This window comes from Bos grunniens, chromosome 3 (assembly GCF_055505025.1).
Source record: "Bos grunniens cultivar Pamir isolate PY7600 chromosome 3, Bosgru_T2T1.0, whole genome shotgun sequence".
Classification (NCBI taxonomy): Eukaryota; Metazoa; Chordata; class Mammalia; order Artiodactyla; family Bovidae; genus Bos; species Bos grunniens.
In genome coordinates this window covers 14,331,467-14,356,617 of record NC_141167.1, presented here as the reverse complement: position 1 = coordinate 14,356,617, position 25,151 = coordinate 14,331,467, and the positions used below count along the sequence as shown (strand labels likewise).

Genomic DNA, 25,151 nt, shown 5'->3' with positions numbered 1-25,151 from the left:
GCTGTTCTTGGTGTGCCCAGGACTGTCCTAATTTTAGCACCCTAAATCACATATCCCTAGTCCCGTGCAAAGCAGCACAGTTGGTTATCATCAATGGACCATTATTTAAGAAACATTGAAGATGAGGCAGTGAAAGCCTTTTTGAAGAATACCTACAAATACTTACTGAGAGCAGTGATTCTGCCTCCTTACTGAAGGGACTGAAATAGTATCATAATGTTATCAAACAGAGCCAACTCCTTGAATTAAGGAGGTTGGGAGTTTTCTTTCAGCCCTGTGCTCTGGTGGGCTAGGTCATTGCGTGCTGCACGCTAAGTCACTTCAGTCGTGTCTGACTCTGTGTGACCCCATGAACTGTAGCCCGCCAGGCTTCTCTGTCCATGGCATTCTCCAGGCAAGAGTACTAGAGTGGGTTGCCATTTCCTCCTCCAGGGGATCTTCCCAACACAGGGATCAAACTTGTGTCTCTTATGTCTCCTGCATTGGCAGGTGGGTTCTTTACCACCGGCACCATCTGGGAGTTTTCCTTTAGCTCTGTGCTCTGGCGGGCTAGGTCATTAGCCTAGTTAAATAGTGTGTCTGTCTTTGGGACTTCTTCCATATTCTATTTCTTAGTGTGCATGTGGCAACTTTGAAAGTCTGATCACAATCAACAAGGAAAATGTGTTGAGGACAGTATGAGATACAACATAAAGCTTTGGTCTTTACAGTATATATTATTATTACTATTATTTATTATAATAGAAAACAAACATGTTATAATAGAGTACTTAAATAGCTCTGTGGGGAGGCAGTGGGTATATTAATAGTGGAGTGGCTCAGGATCTAGCCTCAAGAATGGGACAGTGCTCTGGCTTTGCTTTTGATGTGCAATCACAGGTACCTCTTTTTGCCTTAGTCGTTCATCTGTAAAATGGGAATAAAAATGGTGTCTTCTTCACAAGGCAGCTGCTGCTGCTGCTGCTAAGTCACTTCTGTCGTGTCTGACTCTGTGTGACCCCATAGATGGCAGCCCACCAGGCTCCCCTGTCCCTGGGATTCTCCAGGCAAGACCACTGGAGTGGGTTGCCATTTCCTTCTCCAATGGATGAAAGTGAAAAGTGAAAGGGAAGTCGATCAGTCGTGTCCAACTCTTCTCTACCCCATGGACTGCAGCCTACCAGGCTCCTCCACCCATGGCATTTGACAGGCAAGAGTACTGGAGTGGGGTGCATCACCTTCTCTGCAAGGCAGCTAGGAGGATTCATCAAAATACCACAAGTGATGGGGATTCCCTGATGGTCCAGTGGTTAGGACTCAGTACTTTTACTGCTGTGGGCCTAAGTTCGATCCCCGTTCAGGCAACTAAGATTCTGCAAGCCTTGAGGCACGGCCGAATGAAACAAAAACAAAAAACAAACTAAAAACCCCACAAGGGAAAGTGGTTCTGTGGATTGGGAAGGGGCAGTCATGATAGTCTTTGAATGGGAGAGACACAAAGAAATTATTCCACTGAGAGGTCTTGTACATGACCAGAGTCTTGGTCCCCCCACCTTGAACCACAGCCGCAGTTGTGGGATTCCAAAGAAGAATCTTAACACAGAGTGGGCATGCAGAGACCTCAGGAAGAAGAGCATCCCTACCTTAGGTGCCCTCACAATTGAGGGCAAGTGTGCTTTGCTTCAGGAATAAGGAACACTTTTGGAAAAGGGGATTTGTGAAGGTACTTTCTATTTTGTTTTAAAATCTTTTGCCTATTTATTTCAAGTGTATTCTTGGAGATGTAGCGAAAAGAAAACAACCACAAACCCATAAATTGGAAAGGCTGGTTCTTAATTTCTGTAGCTAAAAAAGCCCTCTTTCAGGCTATAACCACAGAGAGATTGCTGCAGGACTCTGGAATGAGGCATAATGATGGTCTGCAATGTGATGAAGGAGGCTGTTCGTCTCTGTGGCCCAGAAGCCCAATCCGTGGCCTCTCCAATTACCCAGGTTGCCTAGCAACACCACCCAAAGCCTCCCCACCAGGCCCAGCTGGGCAGCAATTGGGTACACCCAGCATAGTCTGTTGCCCAGCCTTCTGGATACCCCGGCCACATCAAGGCTGGACTCAGCCTCTGCAAGGGCCCGCCTGGTACCAATGAATGGGTGGGGCCAGCTGTTTAAAAAAACAATTCAGATGTCTGAAACCCAGTTGTTCGAGTGCAGCTGGGAAGCAGCACAGCTTAGTGATCGAAAGCCTCTCTGTCAAAGAGGAGTTGTCCTAAGGTTGGTGGCCTTGGCAGTGCTCTCCTGGGTGAGGTGAAGAAGGGAAGGTGAGCCTGACTTAGTCCTCGGGTTCTCAGAGAATCACATCCTTTTTCTTTCCTGGATGTCTTTCTCCATCTTGACTCCTTGCAGCAGTAATGGGAGTGGTGGGCGTTCCCAGCCCCGCTTGCCAGTTCTTCTGCAGCTCCCATCTGGGAACTCTCAGAGTCTAGTTGGGATCTAATCGGAGAGCTGGAGGAGGAAGTGGGAGGAGGAAAGAGGGAAGGATGGGATGAAAATACTCAAAACTATGCACACTTCTTGCACACTTGTTACATGGGAATCACAAGCCAGAGGAATGCATGGGGCCTTTGGAGTCAGGCGCCTTCAAGTCTCCTGCTCCAGCCTTCTTCTCACCAGCTCTATGACCGTGAGCAAGGTGCTTGGGAAGCCTGAGTTACCTTATCCATAAATTGGGGACGTTATTATCCCAACTTACAAGACTGTTGTAAGAAGTAAAGGAGAGCGTGCTCTTAAAGTGTTTGGCATAGAAGCTGGCACACACTAAGTGCTTACCATTATGGCAACTCTTAGAATTTCATTTGATTCTTACAATAATTCTGTAAGATATTGAGGGGAGTAGAACTCGAGTCTTCACAGTGCCAAGCACAAGGAATAGTGCTCCCTGAAGACAGGTGACAGCCCCTTTTGTAACCAATACAGCATGGTAGCTCTGCAGGTCTCAGTGAAGGCTCAGTGATGGCAGAATGATGACGATGGGGCGGGGGGGGGGGTGGTTCGGAGGAAAAGGAAGAGGGGAAGTGCTTCTCGGTATAAGAGAAGTAACCAAAACTCTTAGTTAATATGGTGTACATGGAATTCTTCTCTCCTTCCCTCTCTCCTTCCCTCCCTCCTTCCAACATTCTTTTAAATAAACTGTATTTTGGAACAATTGTAGATTTACTAATACATCAAAGTTGCAGAGTTTGTTTACTTTTTACTCAGATACAAGTATTTTCTGAATACCTTTGATGCATCAGGAACTTTCTGGGCTTGAGGAAAACAGCAACAAAACTGTGTCAGCCTCCTGTTGGAAGATCACAGAGATTGTGAGATAGAGTGGACCTCTAATAGTACTCACACTTCTGACACCACATGTGTGCGTCTTCCATGTCAAGCAATTCTGACGCTGACTACCCTGCAGATTAAGGGCTCATTCCCACAAAGCTGCTCCCTATTTCAGATGCAGTTGCAAGCCTAGGCTTCCAGGGCTTTTGACCAAATGGCTATAATTTCAGCGTTTCTGTCACCTCCCTCCTTGGGTTCCATAATTTGCTAGAGCAGCTCACTGAATTCAGGACTGGACATTGCCTACTATTGTCAGTTTATTATAAAGACTACAACTCAGGAGCAGCCAAATGGAAGAAATGCGTGGGGCAAGGTATGTGGGAAGGGATGTAGAGCCTCCACACCTTCTGTAAATGCATCACCCTCCCAGCATCTTGAACTGTTTACCTAACCTGGAAGTTCTCCAAACCCATTTGTTAAGGATTTATATGGAGATTCAATTACATAGGGATGATGGATTAAATTTTTGACCACTGATGACTAAACTCGGTTTCGAGCACTTCTTCCCATCCCAGAGGTGGGGGACTGAAAGTCCCAACCCTCTAATCACATGGTTGTTTCCTCTGGTGACCAGTCCCCATCCTCTAAGAATAACTTCATTTGCATAAACTCAGGTACAGTTGAAAGAGGCTTATTAAGAATAGCAAAAGATACTCCTCTCACATTGCTCAGGAAATTTCAGGGGTTTTAGGAGCTCAGTGCCAGGAGCTGGGGAGGAAGACCAAATATATATATTTCTTAATATATCACAATGTCATGGTAGATTACAAGATCACTGGAAGGAAATAAGGAGAAACAAAGGGAGACCAGGCAGTTAGAAGTACACCAAAATTACAGAGCCAGGTAGGCAAAAAGAGCCACATTGTTGCTGCTGCATGCTCATTGCTTCAACCTGCATGAAAGACACAGCTGGCATCGGATGCTGGGTGCCACACTGACTCCAGTGGCACAGCTGGAGGGACACGAGATACTGCTGCCATTGCTTTAAAGTGCGCTGTGTAAAGAATCTTCCCCATCCGCAGCTCCAGTCCTCCAAATTCTAAGCAAATGCAGCTGATTGCTCCAGGTCACATACCTGAGCCTAAGAACCTGGAAAAGTGAGTATTGAACATTTTTAGCTTTTGTACTGGGAAGTGGTCCTTGCTGCCCACCCAGATTTGTGAAATGAGTAATTGGCTGAGAAAATTAACCAATGACCATTACATAAGCATTATCAAAAGAATACAGTGGAAGTGTTACAGAACCAAACTTGGGTCCACTCATCCATGCACTGAAGCCAATCTGCTGACGCTGGGTTGTGGTGAAGGAAAGTGCTGTGTTTATCGCAGGGCATCAAGCAAGGAGTCCAGGGTGGCTAGTTCTCTAAACACCTGAACTCCCTAATGGGTTTCAGCCAGGCATTTTTTAAAGGCAAGGCGAGGAAGGGGTGACCCAGGGTATGTGATCAGCTGGCACACAGTTCTCTGATGAGGTAACAGGGTGGAGTCACAGGGTTAATGTTATCAATCCTTAGGTTCAGTAGGCCTGGGGGCTCTGTGCTCATCATCATCAGGTAGTTAACATCTTTCATTTGGTGGGGGTTTTAGTAGCATCTGCCTGCAATGCGGGAGACCCGGGTTCGATCCCTGGGTTGGGAAGATCTGGAGAAGGAAACAGCAACCCACTCCAGTATTCATGCCTGGAGAATCCCACGGACGGAGGAGCCTGGTGGGCTACAGTCCATGGGGTAGCAAAGAGTCGGACACGACTGAGCAACTTCACTTTCACTTTCACTTTCACTTAGTATCTGCAAAACAACTCAGGAAATGTGCATCAGATACTGTTATCTAGGTACCTTAGAGAGGAGCTGAAGCGGAGGATATGGCAGAGAGGTCTGTCCTGGGAAGGCCCCATAGGGTCCTGCTCAGTTACAGAAGTCCTTAACTTAAATTTTTTTGACTTAATTTATGACATAATTTTGAGAAACACTATGTGATATTGAAAATGCTACATGGCATTTTGAGGGACTCCAAGGAGCTCCAGTCCTTTAGGTCTCAGTGCAGAAAGAATTCAGTGAGAGGCAAAGTGATAGAAGTAATTTATTAGAACAGGATGCTTGTGAGGCTTATAAGTGGCCAGGCGAGAAGGTGCCCCACCCCAAGAACTTAGTGGGCTACAGTTTTATAATCAAAGGAGAAGTCAGAAAGGGAGAAAACCACTTTCTTCCTCATTCTTGAGTAGATGTCATGCTTCCATCGTCAGCTCCTCCTCTATGTCAGGTGGGGGAGGTTTTTTTTGTCCCTACATGGTCAAGACACTATGACTGTTACTATGACTGTCGTGACACTATGGAAAAATTATCTCAGATCTCAGTACACTGAGGATCTTGCACTTTGAAATGTTACCTTTCCATAAATTATTGTTTTTTTATGTGTGCAGAGAGCATGTCCTAGGGGTCATTAACTTACCAGGCTCACTGGGCAAGATGTGGGTCTCATGCCACCATGGTTTTACAGTCAGGGGGCATGTCTCATGCTTCTCTTGTGTGGTTTTGTTGCTAAGCAGCCCTGCTTGGTTTTGTGGTTAAGCAAACCTGCTTTCTTGAGTGATCATTAACTTACAAGGGTCTCCCATACTTTTTTCTTGACTTATAATCTCCTAGTGGGATTAACTATTTAAATACCAACTTTGTCGCTACTCTGTCCCTATCAGTATTCTCAATAGTGAATAAGGGCACCGAAGAGGTCTTTGGGCTTCCCTGATAGCTCAGTTGGTAAAGAATCCACGTGCAATGCAGGAGACTCCAGTTCAGTTCCTGGGTTGGGAAGATCTACTAGAGAAGGGATGGGCTACTCACTCCAGTATTCTTGGGCTTCCCTTGTGGCTCAGCTGGTAAAGAATCCGCCTGCAACGCAGGAGACCTGGGTTTGAGCCCCTGGAGAAGGGAAAGAATACTCACTCTAGTATTCTGGTCTGGAGAATTCCATGGACTGTATTGTCCAAGGGGTCACAAAGAGTCGGACATGACTGAGCGACTTTCACTTGACAAACGGTCTTCAGAAAAATCCCTTGCCAATGTCTAGAGTCTCCTACGTAAATCTTATGGAAATCTCTTTTTCTACAGATATATATATTTTAAAGGCAAATCACTATTCTGGGTAAATGAGCAGAGCCCTCCCCTTTGCAGAGCCCTCCCCTTTCCAATCCTTGGCCAGCACACTGGCTCCATGATTCATAACAAGAACAATGCTTATACCAGGTAAGGTCAGGAAGTCGAAAAGTTCTTTCCATTTTTCCTCTTCTTGAGAATAATTGCTAACTTGAAGGGAAGGTCTTCAGTTCTTGTGTGCAGGGGAACATCTCCATTTTTAACCAGAAGGCTCTGAGTCTTTTCTACTTTTCCTGTATTCTTTTTAATAATCTACCCTAGTTGTTCTCTAAGTGTAGGATGACAACATTTCACAGCAGTTCCACCCAGTTTTGATCTGCATGTGTGTGTGTGTGTTCGTGTGTGTGTGATTTCAACAAAGAGTTGACAGCCACTTGCTGCAGATAAAAGGTAGGAGCTGAGGCATAATATCAAGTCTACATTCAAGAAAGCTTAAGAAACCCTAACCTTTGCTTAATGAATAAGAAAGCAGTCAATGTAGTAAGCAATTCACTCCATGAGTAACACTGTGATGAGAGTGACCAAGTAAATAATTTGATAGCTGTAGATGTTTTTATATTTCTGAGACTATAATGTGTTGTAACCATTGGTGACTTGTTTTGAGATCTTGTGCTATGGACTGAGCCTCTGAAAATTCTGGTAATCCAGAAAATTCAGATTATCTATCCCAACTTTGAACCCATGGCCTATATAGGCTACACCCTCATGATTAATGACATGACCCTAGCTTATACTTGCTTTGTGACGCCCTGGGGAGGGGAACCTTTGACCCAGGAAGTGCTGGTGAGCAGATTTCAGCACAGTATAAGGAAGTAGAACTATCAGAAAATACAACAACCTGATTAACGTACTTTAAGTTTCTTTGTAATTTTTCACTACTCTAAATAGTTCTGCTCTGAACATCTTTGAATGATAGCCTTGAGTACTTGCTCAAATACATTTCTAGAAGGAGATTTCTAGAAGTAGAATAAGTCTGTTGAAAGGTATATGAGTTTCATATTTTATAGAAGCCGCCCAATTGCCTTGTGAAAAGCCTGCATCAATTACACCTCATAAACGGCAGCCATTTCCATAGAGCCTCATAAGTATGGATCAGTGTTTTTCATTGTTGCCAATCTGGTCAGTAGTGTTTCCATGGTGGTGAATTGTGCTCAGAAATTCAGCTGTGGGAGCAGAAGGTAAACAGGAGTAGGAGGGACAGGGAATGTCAGATGAGAAGCAGCACCTGTGGAGATGAACCAGAGACAGGCCTCGATATTCATGCAATAGGCACACAGCCAGGTACGGAAGTCAGAGCGTAATAGCGTTTGAGAAGAGAGATCAAAACAAAATGCCACCATCTCTACCAACATGTTCATCTATTTTTAGAATCTACGACAGCAGGTAGACCTAGACGTCAGATCCCTTTACTGCATGTACCAAGGAAGAAGGTCTTCCCTGGTGGCTCAGACAGTAAAGAATCTGCCTCCAATGCAGGAAACCCGGGTTCGATCCCTGGGTTGGGAAGATCCCCTGGAGAAGGGAGTAGCAACCCACTCCAGTATTCTTGGCTGGAGAATTCCATGAACAGAGGAGCCTGGCGGGCTACAGTCCACGGGGTCGCGAAGAGTTGAACACGACTGAGTGACTAATACACACTCACACACATACCAAGGAGAAAGCAGACACAGAGTGAGCTCAGCTAAACTGAATGGGTCAGATACTTTTGCAACACAGGAAATATATTTCACTAAAATAAATAAAATGATGGCCTTGAGGTCATAAAATTTCTGGAAATTTTGAAGTCTGGAAAAAAGAGAAAAATTGGGGGAGAAATGTAATCCTTGTTTTTCTAGCTCCTTTTATAGGGGTGTGTGTGTGTGTGTGTGTGTGTGTGTGTGTGTCAGTCACTCAGATGTGTCTGACTCTTTGTGAACCCGTGGACTGTAGCCCGCCAGGCTCCTCTGTCCATGAGATTCTCCAGGCAAGAATACTGGAGTGGGTTGTCATTCCCTTCTGTAGGGGATCTTTCCAACTCAGGGATTTAACGTGGGTCTCCCACATTGCAGGCAGATTCTTTACTGTCTGAGCCACCAGGGAAGCCCTTTTATAGATATAAAGTTGTGTTATTAACAATGTGGAATTTTATTTCCTCGTGAAATGACCGTGTATGACTAGGGCTTATTAACACAATGTTAATCACTCCTACTTGAACTTATTTTTTTAAAAAACATTTATTTATTTATTTAGCTGCACCGAGTCTCAGCTGTGGCATGTGGGATCTAGTTCCCTGACCAGGGATTGAACCCAGGCCCCCTGCATTGAGAGTGTGGAGTCTTAGCCACTGGACCACCAGGGAGTCCCTGAACTTCTTTTAAAAGTGCCTTAGTATTTGCGTTTAAGAGCTGCTGATCTTAAATCCATACTCTGTTTTGCCATTTATGAGACATGAAACAAACTAGAAATAATCATCAATATGCAAGGAAAATGAATTAAATACTGGATTGGCCAAAAAGTTCATCCAGGTTTTCCACAAAACATTGCAAAAAGCCTGAAAGAAAGTTTTGGCCAACCCAATAGCTATTTCTATACACTTAGAGTCTGACCCTTGGAGACTGGGTGAGTGTGAGAGAAGAAGCCTTTATTTTCAGCAAAGTTACTGGGAAAAAAGTAATAAAAGGGGACTTCCTTAAATTTATTAACTATAATCTATTATAATGTGCACCCTTGCCTAATGGAATGCATTTGAAAAAAAATAAATGTGACCTGCCAGGGTCCAGCCCCGGCTGGATCCAGGGATTCCCTCGGGAGGATGGTGTTGGCGAAAGGATAGCAAAGCAGAGAAACAGAGGCTTGAGCTAACTGGTTTACGCAGAAAGCCAATAAAACCTGTGCCATCAGGTTTGCACTGACCACAGAGGCCACAGACGCCCTCTCAAATTGCGGAAAGTGCCCCACCTTAGGCATCTTCTCGAGTGGGTCTTAGAAGCCCGGGCAAATAAGTGGTCTCAGAGGGCCCCCGTGCTCCAAATTAGTCATCCTGAAGGAAGAACAGAGAAGAAAAGGAGAGAAAAAGGAAACAAGAAAGAACGACATGGGGAGACCAAGCTTGATGAGCATGGCCCACAACTTTATTTTCCAAAGTAGTTTTTATACCTTAAGTTGTGCATAGAGGATAATAGGGGGAGTATAGTCATGCAAGGTCAGCAGTCCTTGACCCTTAGCGAAGCCAGGCTTTCTTTCTGCAAACTTATATGCAAAGGCTTTAGGTGATTTACATTATCTTCTGGCCAGGAGGCCTGGTAACATTTTATGACCCTTTCTTCTGAATAATGGTTAGTCAATCAAAAAACTTATTTTCTCTAAAGGTGATTATTCTAAAGTCAGGCACCACCCTCTGAAAGCATTAGATAAAGTTGCATTCCTATAGGGCAAAGGTGTGGTGGGCTATAACAAGAAAAGAATTAACTCAAGGGTCCAAGGTTACAAACATTAAAGCTACTACTTACATTTCTATATACCAACTATATTAATCAATACACTCCCAGGGACACAGTAGGTAAGGGATATGGAAACTTGGCAGCAAGCATTAGCTCAACAAAGAAATCTCCTCTACTAGTTCTATTCTAACAATTTTAACTCTCTGAGAAGCTCTGCATTGTTAGAATATCTTAAGCTTCCCGTGCCTCTCTGCCTCTCGTGGTTGGGAGGCTGTGAACAATCACATGTGTAGCTGCAGGAGTTCGAACAAACCTGTCAGGCAAGCGAGAAAGTCATCAGAGGGGTTTGAATTGAAACACTCCTATTATGCCCAGGAGACTTATTAACTAGAGCTCCAAGTTGATTTTCTTCAGAGAAAGGTGGTTGGGGATAGCCCCCTGTTAATGTCAGAAGAGTTGGTGAAAGTCGTGAAATAGTAAAACAGACAGATTTTGGTTTTGGGGTAGATGCTCGGGCAGGTCCAGGGGGCCTCTCGAGTTCTGATTCGCCTTTGCATGTTAGATCCTCTCTGCATTACCTTTGTCATGGGTGGGAACTCCCGTCTGGCTCCCGGCAGTGACCCAATTCCTAGTAATTTGCAGTGTGAAAATAGACCCCAGACTCAGTCCCACCCTTCCTTCTAGCCATCTATCTGCCTATCCACATACCCACTCATCCATCCATAGCCGATAAGACTAATAATTAAGGCATGTTTACTATGTGCCAGAAATTGTCCTAAGGTTTTATATGCATTATCTCAAATAATCTTCCCCAAAATGCTATGAGGTGGGGTTGCTAGATGCAAACTATTACATTTAGAATGGATAAACAACAAGGGCCTACTGTATAGCACAGGAAGCTGTAATCAATATCCCATGATAAGCCGTAATAAAAAATAACACAAATAAAAGGATGTCTATACGTGTATAACTGAGTCACTTTGCTGCACAGCAGAGATTGTAAATCTCTGCACAACACTGTAAACCAACTATACTGCAATAAAAAAAATTAAAAATGTTATGAAGTAAGTGCTGTCCTTATCCCCACTTTAATTTTTTTTTTTCCACCTCATTATTTGGCTTGCGGGATCTTAGTTTCCCAAACAGGGATCAAACTTGTGTCCCCTGCCATAGAAGTGAAGAGTCTTAACCACTTTAAAATGGGATCTGAAGATTTCCTGATAAATTAAACACAGAATTACCATATAACCCAGCAATTCCACTCTCAGGTATATACCTGAAAGAATTGAAAACATGTACTTAAATAAAAACTTGTATCGGGATGTTCATAGCAGCTTTATTCACAGTAGCCCAAAGGTGGAATCGATCCAAATGCCCTTAAACCCATGAATGGATGAACAGTGTGGTTTTATCTATGTGATGCAGTATTATTCAGCCATAAGGAATGATGTACTGACACATGCTACAGCATGGATGAACCTTGAAGACTTTAAGTGAAAGAAGCCAGGCTCAAAAGGCCACATATTATATAATTCCATTCATATGAAATATCTGGAATAGGTAAATCCATAGAGACCAAAAGCAGGTTAATGGTTGCCTGAGGCTGGAGGGATGGAGCAAGAGGGAAGTGACTTCTTACTGAGTATGAGGGTTTTGTCTGGGGTGATGAAAACATTTTGGAAATAGATAGTGGTGATGTATTTAATGCTACTGAATTATATACTTTAAAATGGTTAATTTTAGGGACTTCCCTGGCAGTCCAGTGGTTAGGACTTTGTGCTTCCACTGCAAGGGGCCTGGGTTCGATCCCTGGTTGGGGAACTAAGATCCCGCATGCTGCTTGATGTGGCCCCCCACCCTCCCAAAAAAGAAAATTCCAGTGGAAAATACTCAGAGGGTTTCCCAGGTGGTGCTAGTGGTACCCCTTGGGAAGATGTACCATTTCCAGTGCAGGAGACATAAGAGACGTGGGTTTGATCCCTGGAGAAGGAAATGGCACCCTACTTCAGTATTCTTGCTGAGAGAATCCCATGGACAGAGGAGCCTGCTGGGCTATACTCCATGGGGTCGTAAAGAGTCAGACACGACTGAGCATCTGAGCATGTGCATGAGAGGAAGTTTAGATACACTGGACTAAGCTGAAAATGTCAGTAACGTTGGGTACTGTTGATTAAGCACATGCTAATGACAACATTCAGAAAACTACAATCATGGCATCTGGTCCCATCACTTAATGGGAAATAGATGGGGAAACAGTGGAAACAATGTCAGACTTTATATTTTGGGGCTTCAAAATCACTGCAGATGGTGACTGCAGCCATGAAATTAAAAGACACTTACTCCCTGGAAGGAAAGTTATGACCAATCTAGACAGCATATTCAAAAGCAGAGACATTACTTTGCCAACAAAGGTCTGTCTAGTCAAGGCTATGGTTTTTCCAGTGGTCATGTATGGATGTGAGAGTTGGACTGTGAAGAAAGCTGAGCGCCGAAGAATTGATGCTTTTGAAGTATGGTGTTGGAGAAGACTCTTGAGAGTCCCTTGGACTGCAAGGAGATCCAACCAGTCCATCCTGAAGGAGATCAGCACTGGGTGTTCACTGGAAGGAATGATGCTAAAGCTGAAACTCCAGTACTTTGGCCACCTCATGCGAAGAGTTGACTCATTGGAAAAGACTCTGATGCTGGGAGGGATTGGGGGCAGGAGGAGAAGGGGACGACAGAGGATGAGATGTCTGGATGGCATCACTGACTTGATGGACGTGAGTTTGGGTGAACTCCGGGAGTTGGTTATGGACAGGGAGGCCTGGCATGCTGCGATTCATGGGGTCCGCAAAGAGTCAGACACGACTGAGCGACTGAACTGAACTGAACTGAATGACAAACAGTATATTCTATCTAGTCTTCACAGCGACCTTGAAAATTTAATATTACTATTTAGTTTGTGTGTGTGGTAAAATACACATAAAACTTACCATTTGAACTGTTTTTAAGTGTATAATTAATTCATAGCATTCACGTTATTGTACAACCATCACCATCATCCATCTCCCGAACTTCTTCATCTTCCCAAACTGAAACTCTGTACCCATTAAACATAAACTTCTCCATTCCCCTGCCTCCCACCCCTCGAAGCCCCCATTCTATGGCTCACAGTCCCAGATCCAGGGCTATTTACTGGGGTGGCATATAAAAATAAGACATGGCCATTCCCCAGTCTGTCTAGCCTGTGTACCCGCCCTTTAGTGACCTTGACACTGCCTTTTCCCACCAAGTTAGAGAAGGTCAGTTGCAGGAGGACAGTGTTGCTGAAGTGCGCAGAGGGGATGCCTGTGGCTGGGTAGTAGGAAAAAGAAGTCACCCAATGGAATGTGGTTGGGATGAAAGGCAGGGATGAAGGGTTTTCAACAGGAAGCTCAGTTAGGAAAGTGGAAGGTCAGAATTGGGAACATATTGCTTGCTTTTCTTCCCAGATTGTTCAGAGGAGTACGTGAGAATTTGCATGAGGATGTGCTTTGAAGAGACTGGGCTGCTCTACACACTTCGTTAGAACTCACATTACAACAGAAGTGGATTTATTTAAAGGGCATAACTTAGCAGAGCAGTTTCGATCGGGGTTGCAGATGACAAGGTGTTTAGTGGATACAAACTCATCCTTTAAGACATTGATCCACAAGGGGAGGGAAGAAATTGTACAGTGCTTGAGACTTTAGGGTCCAGCAAAGGTCTCGTACATATGGGACTGTTTTATTATATCTTTTTTTTTTTTTAAGTTTAAGGTGTGCAACATAATGATTGTTGTACAACTTACATATATCATGAAATGATTAACACAATATGTTTAGTGAGCATCCATCATTTCATATAGATACAACATTAAAGAAATAGAAAAAACATTTTTTTCTTTATGATGAGAACTATTGGGATTCTCCTAACAACCTTCATTTATAATGTACAGCAGTTAATTATCTTTATGATGTTGTAGTGTTACATCCCTAGTACATATGTATCTTATAACCACAGGAGAGGTAAGAGATGTGGGTTCGATCCCTGGTCTGGGAAGATCCCCCTGGAGGAGTAAATGACACCCCACTCCATTCTTTCTCGGAGAATCCCATGGATAGAGGAGCCTGGCAGGCTACAGTCCATGGGATCGCAAAGAGTCGGACACAACTGAATGAGCGGCAGCAGCAGGAATTTGTACCTTTTGACTACATTCATCTAATTCCCCTTCCCACCCCCACCTTTGGTAGTCACATATATCTGATGTGGCTGATCTTTTTTTCTATGACTTTATTTGTTTTTGAAATAATGGACCCACAGCACTGTTACTTCCTGGTATACCGCATCAGTTCAGTTCAGTTCAGTAGCTCAGTTGTGTCCGACTCTTTGCGACCCCATGAATTGCAGCACGCCAGGCCTCCCTGTCCATCACCAACTCCTGGAGTTCACTCAAACTCATGTCCATCAAGTCAGTGATGCCATCCAGCCATCTCATCCTCTGTCGTCCCCTTCTCCTCCTGCCCCCAATCCCTCCCAGCATCAGGGTCTTTTCCAATGAGTCAACTCTTCGCATGAGGTGGCCAAAGTACTGGAGTTTCAGCTTTAGCATCATTCCTTCCAAAGAACACCCAGGGCTGATCTCCTTTAGAATGGACTGGTTGGATCTCCTTGCAGTCCAAGGGACTCTCAAGAGTACAGCATAGTGATTTGTTATTTCTATACATTACAAAATGATCACCATGAAAAGTCTAGTTGTCATCTGTCACCATACATAGTTATCACACAATTATTGACTGTATTCGCCACACTACATTTTATTCCTGTGACATTTATTTTGTAACTGAAATGTACCTCTTTATCTCCCATCTTTTTCTTACCTCCTCCCAACCTCTTCCTCTCTGGCAAAAACCTGTTTGTTCTCTGTATCTATGACTCTGTTTCTGTTTGATTGTGTTTGTTCACGTGCTTCTTAGATTACCCACATAGATGAAATCATACAGCATTTGTCTTTCTCTGCCTGACTCATTTCTCTTAGCATAATACCCTTTCAGTCCATCCGTGTTGTTGCAGAGCAAGATTTTATTCTTCTTCATGGCCAAGAAATATTCCTCTGTGTGTGTGTGTGTGTGCATACCACATATTCTTTATCCATTCATCTATTGATGGGCACTTAGATTGCTTCCATATCTTAGCTGCTGTAAATAATTTAGCATTTAACATGGAGGTACATTTTAATTGTCTTTGGATAAGTGCCTAGAAATGGAATTTCTGAATCTAATGGTAATTCTGCTTTTCTTTGAGGAATCCGTATACTGTTTTCCATGGACTTCCCTGGCGGCTCAGTTGGTAAAGAAACCACCTGCAGTGCAGGAGACTCTGATTTGATCCCTGGGTCAGGAAGATGCCCTGGAGAAGGAAATAGCAACCTACTCCAGTATCCTTGCCTGGGAAATTCTGTGGACAAAGGAGCCTGGCAGGCTACAGTCCACACGGTCTCACGAGTTGGACCCAACTCATCGACTACACCACCACCATGTACCACTTCCACAGTGTCTGTACCAAAGTACCTTCCTACCAACAGGGCATGAGGCTCTTTTCTCAGCACCCTGGCCAACACTTGTTATGCTGTCTTTCTTGATAACAGCCATTCTGTCAGGTGTGAAGTGATTCTCACTGTGTTCTTTTTGTTTGTTTTTGGCTGCACTGCATGACTTGTTGGATCTATTTTCCCGACCAGGGATTGAACCTGGGCCACAGCAGTGAAAAATGTGGAGTCCTAACCACGGAGATGCCAGGAAACTCCCCTCATTGTGGTTCTGATTGTGTTTCCCTGGAGATTAGTGATGTGCATCTTTTCATGTGTCTATTGGCCATCTGTATGTCTTCTTTATAGGAAGAAAATCTACTCAGGTCCCCTGTCCATTTTTCCACTGGGTTGTTTGTTTTTTATGTTGGGTTGTATTGTGAGTTCTTTGTGTATTTTGGATATTAACTCCTTGTCAGATCTATCATTTGCAAATATCTCCTCCCGTTCAGTAGGCAGCCTTTTCCTTTTGTTGGTAGTTTTCTTTGCTGTGCAAAAGCTTTTTAGTATGATATAGTCCCATTTGTTTGTTTTTGCTTTTGTTTCCCTTTCCTGAGGTGACATATCCAGAAAAAATATTGCTAAGACTGATGTCAAAGAGCAGACTGCCTGTGTTTTCTTCTAGAAGTTCTATGGTTTCAGGTCTTACATTTCAGTCTTTAATCCATTTTGAGTTTATTTTTATATGTGGTGTAAGGCCGTCTTTTCCGCATTGTATATTCTTGCTTCCTTTGTCATAGGTTAATTGCCTGTATAGGTGTGAGTTCATTTCTGGCCTCTCTATTCAGTTCCTTTGCTCTGTATCTGTTTTTGTGCCCGTACCATACTGTTTTGATCACTGTAGTTTTCTAAATTATAGTTTGAGTCAGAGAATGCGGTACCTCCTGTTTTGTTCTTTTTTAAGATTGTTTTGGCTGGGTTATCTGTGATACTAAAAAAGCTTAAGCTTCAGATTTCTACTTACACAGGCTTCTTCTAAAGCATTCTAAGTACTTTTATAGTTTTTCTGTTTTATAATTTTAATACAATGTTATTTTTCCCAGAGCACGCCCCCATATTGTTTAAGCTTCAGCATACACAAAATGTAGACCCACTCCTGCATAAAGGGCAAAAATCTAGTGAAATCCTATCATGCAAATATAATCATGGTTAATTCTCCAGATGTTTTCCCTTCGTATCAATACATTCCTTAAAAAAAAAATTGGATTGTACTCTATGTAGTGTCTGGAAACATTATTTTTTTTCCTTTAGTGTATTTGAGCCTCCCCCATCCCTGCCAGGGGCTTCCCTGGTGGCTCAGTGGTAAAGAATCTTTCTGCAATGCCGGAGACCCGAGTTCGATCTCTGGGTTGGGAAGATCCCCTGGAGGAGGTCACAGCAACCCACTCTAGTGCTCTTGCCTAGAGCATCCTGGCAGGCTGCAGTCCATAGGGTTGCACAGAGTCGGACACGACTGAAGCGAGTAAGAGGCAGCAGCACCCATTTTTTTGGCTATGAAAATATTTGATTAAATAGTTCAACCAGAAGTAAAATATAACAGAACTAAACCAAAAGGAGAAAGACTGTACAGATAGCACCATGACACATGGAGAGGAGGGGGTATGTAGTTCAGGCCTCACTGTTACAGACATGCTGCCTCAGTAACTTATGCATCTGCTTGGTGTCTCTTAGCACAGCTGTAATTGTACAATTATTTGTGTGATTTTTATTGACCTCAGCCTCCTCCCTGACACTGCAAACACTTTGGGATGGGACTGGTCGCCTGATACATAGTAGGTGTTCAACAGATGTCTGTGAATAAATGCTTGAGTGTCTACATATTGAGGATTGAGTTCAAGGGGATACTGGGTATAGACATTAGTAGCAACTCAGCCAAGAGTGTCAGATGTCAAAGAGTTGTTGGGAAGATGTGTTTTAGGGAGACCGGCAGCGCTGCCCCTGGAGGGTCAGTGAGCAATGGCCTACTTGACTCATGTGCCGCAGAATGGCAGTGGTGGCACGTTAGAAAGGACACCGGTAATTTAAGAAGGGAAGATGTGGTTTTAAATCTTTTTTGAGGGGAGGGGAATTTTTTAAACTAAAATGGGTGCCTGATACATAGCACCTCTCAGCATAGTACCCGATACATAGTCGATGCTCATTAAATAGTTTTTGATTTGGAATCAGAAACCAGAGACCTGTGTTTGGCTTGGGAGTAGAAGCAAGATGAAACTAAGAGCTGAGAGGAGACTGTTTACGTAAGCTAGTCAAAGCTGAATTCGGTTACGCGCGTGTGTGGCTTAGACTCTGAGATGCATCGCCTCGTGGCAGAGCTATCTCTTACACTAATAACTGCCTTGGGAGTCAGTGGCAGAGGGCAAGGAAAGGGTGTATGAGGTAGAGCTGCCATCCCAAAGCTCCAGTCCACTCTGGGTGGTGACAGTAGGTAATTCCATAAGTGACTTCTGGGGAGTCCTCTTCCTCAGCTGGGGAGAACTTAGTACTTTTTCACAATTACACCCAGATGATGAGGGTATGGATATTACGTGTGTTTGGGCAACAGATCTGCAGCCACCTTCTACTGACTCACTGGGAAGGTACTGGAAACCAATGGTGGTGCCCGAGAGCCCAGGAAAGAGCTATGGCCCGAAGACCATAGGGTCATCTGTTTTCCCCTGACAGTCTTGTTCCTTTCAGGTGGAGGGGGACCCAGGACAATGGCTGCTGCTCATGATTTGGAAATAGAGGAGGATGTGAATCTGAATATGGAGACAGAGATGAAAGAAGAGCTGGAAGAGGAGAAAATGAGAGAGGGCAGGGCAGATAAAGATCCCTTCAAGCCTAGAAAGGTCCACAGGATTGTCTCAAAATGGATGCTTCCTGAACCGGTTCGAAGAACATACCTGGAAAGAGCTAACTGCCTCCCGCCCCCCCTGTTCATCATCTTCATCAGCATCGCTGAGGTAAACGTGCGGGGTGGTGTGCACTGGCGCAAGGACTCCTGGGGGGCTGCAGATACACTGGGGCTTCAGATCACACCTGGAGGAAAGACTGGGAAACATGTGAGGAGAGCTTGGGGGTGGCAGTAGAGCACACACAGAGCTCGACTTCGTCCTCTTCAGAGTCCCCTTCCCAGGTCCTTCCTGCCTTCCCAGGCACTTTCAGTTACGTGTTGAGTTTTATTTTTCAAACAACTCCTCTGCAGTGACCACAATTGCAGTGGCTTCATTTCATTTTCGGAGAAGGCAATGGCACCCCACTCCAGTACTCTTGCCTGGAAAATCCCATGGATGGAAGAGCCTGGAAGGCTGCAGTCCATGGGGTTGCTAAGAGTCAGACACGACTGAGCAACTTCACTTTCACTTTCACGCATTGGAGAAGGAAATGGCAACCCACTCCAGTGTTCTTGCCTGGAGAATCCCAGGGACGGGGGAGCCTGGTGGGCTGCTGTCTATGGGGTCGCACAGAATCGGACACGACTGAAGTGACTTAGCAGCAGCAGCATTTCATTTTAGTTGGTGGGGGCTTTAGAGATCAAATAATCTCTGGGTGTCCAATTGGTTTGATCTCATGAACCAGCTATGATTGATTCATAAGGTCTATCAGGAGCTCTATGTTTAAAAGAGATATAGATTGCCTCCAGATTTCAGTAGGAAAAAATGGGATTGGGATCTTCTAATGATGTCAGCTCTGGGCAGCATGTAGTGAGTATCAGACTCTGGTCCAGTCAGCTGTTTTGTTTTCCAGAAAAGAGTGGGGTGACTTGCCCAAGGCCACATACTTAGTTATTTAACCAGGACTGGGCTTCTCCTGAGCCTCATCTCACCCAGCTTTTTCTCCCACACCATGATGCCTCATAAAGGAATTGACAGAGTATGGCTGCCCGTGGGATGTGACTTAGGGGCATTGTGTGTTTAGTCACTTAGTCATGTCCAACTCTTTGTGACCCCATGATCTGTAGCCCTCCAGGCTCCTCTCTCCATGGAATTCTCCAGGCAAGAATACTGGAGTGGGTTGCCATTCCCTTCTTTAGGGGATCTTCCTGATCCAGAGATTGAACTCAGGTCTCCTGCATTGCAGGTGGATTTTTTTTACCCTCTGAGCCACCAGGGAAGCCCCGACTTAAGAGTATGAGAAAGTTTCTGATGTTATTCTCTTAGTGCCCACTGATGCCTCAACTTTTTTATCAAGGACTGTATTAGTCAGGGTTCTTTAAAGAAGCAGCATCAATAGGATGTACACACACACACACAATCTATCTTCTATGTATACACATATATGGGGGGAGAGAGAGAGAGATTGATTTAAGGAATTGGTTTATGTAATTGCAGAGGCTTGGCAAATTTAAAATCTACAGGGTGGGCCAGCAGACTAGCAACCAGGGGATAAGTTGAAGTTCAAAGGCCATTTGTTGGCACAATTCCTTCTTGCTCAAGGAGTGTTTGTTCTATCAAGCCTTCAACTGATAGGAGCTCACCCGCATTACGGAGGGTAGTCTGCTTTATTCAAAGTCACAGAAACATGTAGAATGATATTTGACCAAATACTGTGGTTTAGTTACATTGACACATAAATTTAACTATCGTAGGGACCTGGCCTCTTATGGCTTATATAAAGATAAGGCCCCAATGGGGCGTTCCTGAAAGAAGCTTCTGTCAATGCTGTGTTGGTTGGGGCAGACACAGAAACCAGCCCTGAGTCACTGAAGGAGGAAACTGTTCAAGGGTGTGACTATGAAGTGGTGAGGACCCTTGAGGACCATCTTAGGGGCTTAATACTACAAACAGTGAAATGTTAAAATCGTTTTTTTCCTTTAGAATCAGAAATAAGACAAGAATTCCCACCATCACCATTTCTACTCAATATTTCGCTGGAGGTGACAGACTGTACATAAAAAAACGACGGCACTCCCTGGCAGTTCAGAGGTTAGAATTTGATACTTTTACTGCAGGGGCCTGGGTTCAATCCCCGGTCAAGAAACTCAGATCCTGCAGGCTGAGTGGTGCTGCCAAAAAATTTTTAAGCAAATTTTTTTATTTTGGAGTAATTTTAGCTTTATAGCAAAGTTACAGAGATAGTTTCTCCCAATGTTAATATCTTACATTTCCACAGTTTTACATTTGTCAAAACTAGGAAACTCATATTGATATATTAGTATTAGCTAAACTCCAGGCCTAATTTGAATCTCACCAGTTTTTCCATCGGTGACTTCTTTCTGTCCTTCTGTACTTTCGAACCCAGGGAGTCATTCTGTGTCTACTTGTCACATCTCCCCAGTCTGCTCTGATCTCTGACCCTCTCTGTCTTTGCTTTCCATGCTTTTGATCGTCTTGAGGAGTACTGCCCAGGTATTCTGTACAATGTCCCTCTGTCTGGGTTTGTCTGATATTTCTTCTCATGGTTAGACTGGAGTTATGGGTTTGGGGGAGGAAGACCACAGAAGTGAAGTGCCCTTCTCATCACATCACATTCGGGAATGGGGGCATCCACATGCCATCCCTGTGACATGAGCCTTCATCACTTGGTTCAGGTCCTGTTTGCCAGGTTTTCCCACTGTAAAGTCACTATTTTCCCCTTTCCCTCTATTTTTCAGAAGCTAGCGGTGACCTAATTTCCTATTAAGTTGCAGATGAGTGATCAAATGGTGAAGGTGGGAAGAGGAGGGCAGAGGAGGGGAAAGTGGGTTCAAGGGAGACTCTTCTTTGAAGTTTGGTCTAGGGCTGCTCCTAACTGCTGGAAGAAGCAGGAGACGCCTACAGTTACACGGTCAGATATACAGCAGGGAATTGAATTCTGCCATCTGAGCACATGCTGTGGAGCGGTCCTCTTACGAGCAAATTGTTTCAAACAGAGGTAGTACCCGTGGGCTTTAATGGGGCCGCTTTCTGCAGCAGGTATGGTTAACTTTAGTGTCTGCCCCTCCCTGTCAGCTGGCGGTATTTATTTACTATGCTGTATGGAAGCCTCAGAAACAGTGGATCACCTTGGACACAGGCATCTTGGAGAGTCCCTTTATCTACCGTCCTGAGAAGCGGGAGGAAGCCTGGAGATTTATCTCGTACATGCTGGTTCATGCTGGGTAAGCAATGACAGTTGAGTCACTGATGTCAGAGGTGACTGCAAGTAACCATAACCCTGAACATTTGTTTGGTATTTTATTATTATAACTTTATTTTATATTGGACTATAGTTGATTAACAATGCTATGTTAGTTTCAGGTGTACAACAAAGTGATTCAGTCATACATGTACATGTATTTATTCTTTTTCAAATTCTTTTCCCAATGAGGTTACAGAATATTGAGCACAGTTCCCTGTGCTGTAGGTGGTGCGACCCTGTGGACTGTAGCCCACCAGGCTCCTCCGTCCATGGGATTCTCCGGGCAAGAATACCGGAGTGGGTTGCCATTTCCTTCTCCAGGGGATCTTCCCGACCCAGGGATCGAACCCAGGTCTCCCACATTGCAGGCAGACGCTTTAACCTCTGAGCCACCAGGGAAGCCCTTATTATCGACCAGGCACTTTTATATCCATAATCTTGTTTGATGCTCCTGGCAACCCTAGGAGGCAAGCGCTGCTCCCGCTGTTTTGTGTGAGGCTTACGGGATGCAGTCATTTGCAGAGTGAGGATCTCAACTCATTAGTGCTGACTCCAAGTCCAGTGTACTTTGTATCGTAACTGCCTAATATTGGTATTTACGTAGGAATATCAATGAGAAGAGACCAAATTGTCACCAAACCAGAATTGTGTCCCCCACGTTGTGTGGTGTTGTTAAATGTTCCCTGTAAAATGTGAATTGCCAGTGCCTTCCTCCCCACCTCTGCCGAAGTTAAAAACGTAATTCATCAACATTTTGATGGGTGTAGAATAGTTTATTTAGAATAATACAAGCAATGGGTGATGCAGTGCCTGCCTTTTAGTTTTGCTTACAGTCTCTTAAATGCTAATAGCCTTTTACGACCTCACTCAGAATTCTGATCACTATGCCCACTTAAAAAAACTGAAGCATTTTGCTACATAGCAACTAAATTAAGGATTACTGTTATATGGAAATTTGCCGAGTGACATTCAGAGAGTTTCCATAGACGCTTGTGGGGTTTGACAAGCAAAATAATGTCAATTTCCACTTAAAAATATTTTTCCATATTTATAAACTATAATAAAAAGCATTTGTATTCAACAATGTTTTATACCAAATTATAGTATATTTATATGAGAGAAACCAAGTTTAGCTAGTGTTACTAGGTAAACATTTTTTTTTTTCCATTCTGGTAAATTTAAAACCTTTTAAATACAGAACTGGGAATGAGGTTTCTCTTGCCATATCTGTTTTATTTATTTCTTTGGCTGTGCCAGGTCTTAGCTGTGGCATGTGGGATCTAGTTCCCTGACCAGGGATCAAATCCAGGCCTCTTGCATTAGGAGTGAGTGCAATCTTAGCCACTGGATCACCAGGGAAGTCCCACCTCTGTTTTATTAAAGACTACCCTGAGCTTGCAAGAGATGTTTAAAAACCTACTGAAATTTCAATACAATATGAGTGAATTAGTATTCTCTCAATATTACTGTGCAACTAAAACAAAATCAAGTGCTGAGGCTGACATGTGATGGCAACTGTCAGCTAAACCCATAATTGCAAGCTTATATTCCATTCCTTAAAGCTTCCTCACTGCTCTGTTTGACATTATCAGTAATTATTGTAAAACAAAACTCATAAAGTAAATGTGTATTTCTAAAATGTCCTTTTATCTGCTTCACATATTGAAGCTCAAGATTTTATCTCTTAAAAAGTCACCTAACAAAATTAGAAAATGGAATTCACATTAAGCATGTTCTTAACTAGAAACAACATATCAGTGCCTGTTACCCTCCCAAGGAGATAACTGCCTGGGCTAGTCCTAATGTTTGACAATGGTTTTTGTCTCTGCAGAGTCCAGCACATCCTGGGGAATCTCATCATGCAGCTCGGGCTGGGCATCCCCTTGGAAATGGTCCATAAAGGCCTCCGCGTGGGGCTGGTGTACCTGGCAGGAGTGATAGCAGGTTAGTGTTCTGAACACAGCACAGAATCAACATCTCTGGACTCTTAGGAGGCAATAAGCAAAGGCAATAAACTTTTAAATCAAGATTTACTGTGTTCCTAATATGTGCTAGGGCACCTGGTAAGTTTAGAAATAAGTTAACCAGAGAGAAGCATATCGAGAGGTCTTTGTGCCCATTCTCAGGTACCTCAGAGTTCTGCACGACTGGCAACTGTGAGTAGTTTGGTGTCCAGGTGTATATACTGGATAAAGGACTAAAGCCAGAAGGTCCTTATGTCCCAAGACTAATGATTTTGGGAAATAACGTGATCAAATTTGCATTTAAGAAAGATAACTTCAAGAGAACATTGAGAATAGCTAAAGGGACCCAAAGATTGGGTAGGGACTAGCATCCTGGGATGCCAATGATCTCTCAAATTGGGTATGCCAAAAATTCATTAGGGTGTGGGCAGGAAATATTAGAACCCCTATCTACCCATTTATTTATTAGAAACTTTAAAAAATTAAACTTTTTAGATAATTATTAATTCACACTGTAGGAAATAAATACCTATAGGTCTCATATACCCTTTAACTAGTTACCCCCAATGGTAACAGCTGACAAAACCACAGTACAGTATCCTAATCAGGATATCCACACTGATACAGTCAAAGTACAAAATATTTCCAACATCACAAAGATTCCTCACAGTTTCATTTTTATAGCCATACCCCCTTTTCTTCCACCCTCCCGGCAACCCCATTAATCTGTTCTGTTTCTATAATTTTCTCACTTCAAGAATGTTATATAAATGGAATAATACAGTGTACAGCCATTTAGGATTAGCTTTCTTCACTCAGCATGAGTCTCTGGAGAGTCATGTAGGTTGCTGCATTTATCAACAGCTTATTCATTTTTATTGCTGGGTAGTATTCGATGGTACGGATGGTATACCACCACTAGTTCAATTGTTCACTCGCTGGAGGATATCTGTATTGTTTCCAGTTTTTGGTTACTACAAATAAAGTTCCAGTAAGCATTTGTGTACAGGTTTTTTAAAACTTAAGTATAGTTTTGTGAACTTGAGTTTTCATTTTTCTAGGATAAATGCCCAAGAGCAAGTTGGTTGAGTTGTATGGTAGTTGCATATTTAGTTTTTTTAAGAACCAGCCAAAATGTTTTCCAGGATGGCCGTTCCATTTCACTGTCCTCCCAGTACTGTGTAAACAATTCAGTTTTCCACATCCTCGCCAGCTTTTGGTGTTGTCGCTATTTTTTAAAACAGTTATTTATTTTTGGCTGAGCTGGGTCTTTGTTGCTGCACTCGGGCTTTCTCTAGCTGTGGCAGGTGGAAGCTACTCTCTAGCTGTGGTGTGCGGGCTTCTCATTACGGTGGCGTTTCTTGTAGAGAACGGGCTCTGGGCACACAGGCTTCAGAAGTTGAGGCATGTGGGCTTAGCTGCCCCGCAACATGTGCAGTCTCCCTGGACCAGGGATCGAACCTGTGTCCCCTAAGTTGGCAGGTAGATTCTTAACCACTGGACCACCAGGGGAGTCCACTGTCACTTTTAATTTTAGCTGTGCTCCACGTGTGTGATCTCATCATGGTCTTACCCTGCATTTCCCTAGTGGGCTGATGATG

The 25,151-nt window shown here is 43.6% G+C and overlaps 2 protein-coding genes across 18 annotated transcripts in view; one reads left to right on the top strand and one right to left on the bottom strand.

Moving 5' to 3' along the window:
- RHBDL2 (rhomboid like 2) overlaps positions 1–25,151 on the top strand; it is a 58,256-nt gene that overhangs the window by 8,800 nt on the left and 24,305 nt on the right. For 14 of the 15 annotated variants that reach the window (XM_086379913.1, XM_086379946.1, XM_086379920.1 and 11 more), the window contains 3 exons: positions 18,185–18,450; positions 21,418–21,566; positions 23,418–23,530. In XM_086379913.1, the coding sequence (XP_086236039.1) occupies positions 18,205–18,450; positions 21,418–21,566; positions 23,418–23,530 (508 nt within the window). In that variant the 5' untranslated portion in view covers positions 18,185–18,204. Of the gene's footprint in view, positions 1–18,184; positions 18,451–20,304; positions 21,567–23,417; positions 23,531–25,151 lie in introns of all 15 variants that reach the window. The other variant, XM_086380032.1, reaches the window with a different exon arrangement.
- LOC147375043 (uncharacterized) lies at positions 1,792–5,058 on the bottom strand. Of its 3 annotated transcripts, XM_086380084.1 has the most exons (3): positions 4,599–5,058; positions 3,221–3,313; positions 1,792–2,478 (listed from the first exon to the last, which is right to left on the bottom strand). In XM_086380084.1, the coding sequence occupies exons 1-3, from the start codon at positions 4,685–4,687 to the stop codon at positions 2,205–2,207; spliced, it is 456 nt and encodes a 151-aa protein (XP_086236210.1). In that variant the 5' UTR covers positions 4,688–5,058; the 3' UTR covers positions 1,792–2,204. The 3 variants fall into 3 exon arrangements, 1 of the variants encoding a protein (XP_086236210.1); XR_015156140.1 differs by lacking the exons at positions 1,792–2,478; positions 3,221–3,313 and adding an exon at positions 4,306–4,443 and having other exon boundaries at positions 4,594–4,712; XR_015156139.1 differs by lacking the exons at positions 1,792–2,478; positions 3,221–3,313 and adding an exon at positions 4,306–4,443 and having other exon boundaries at positions 4,599–4,706.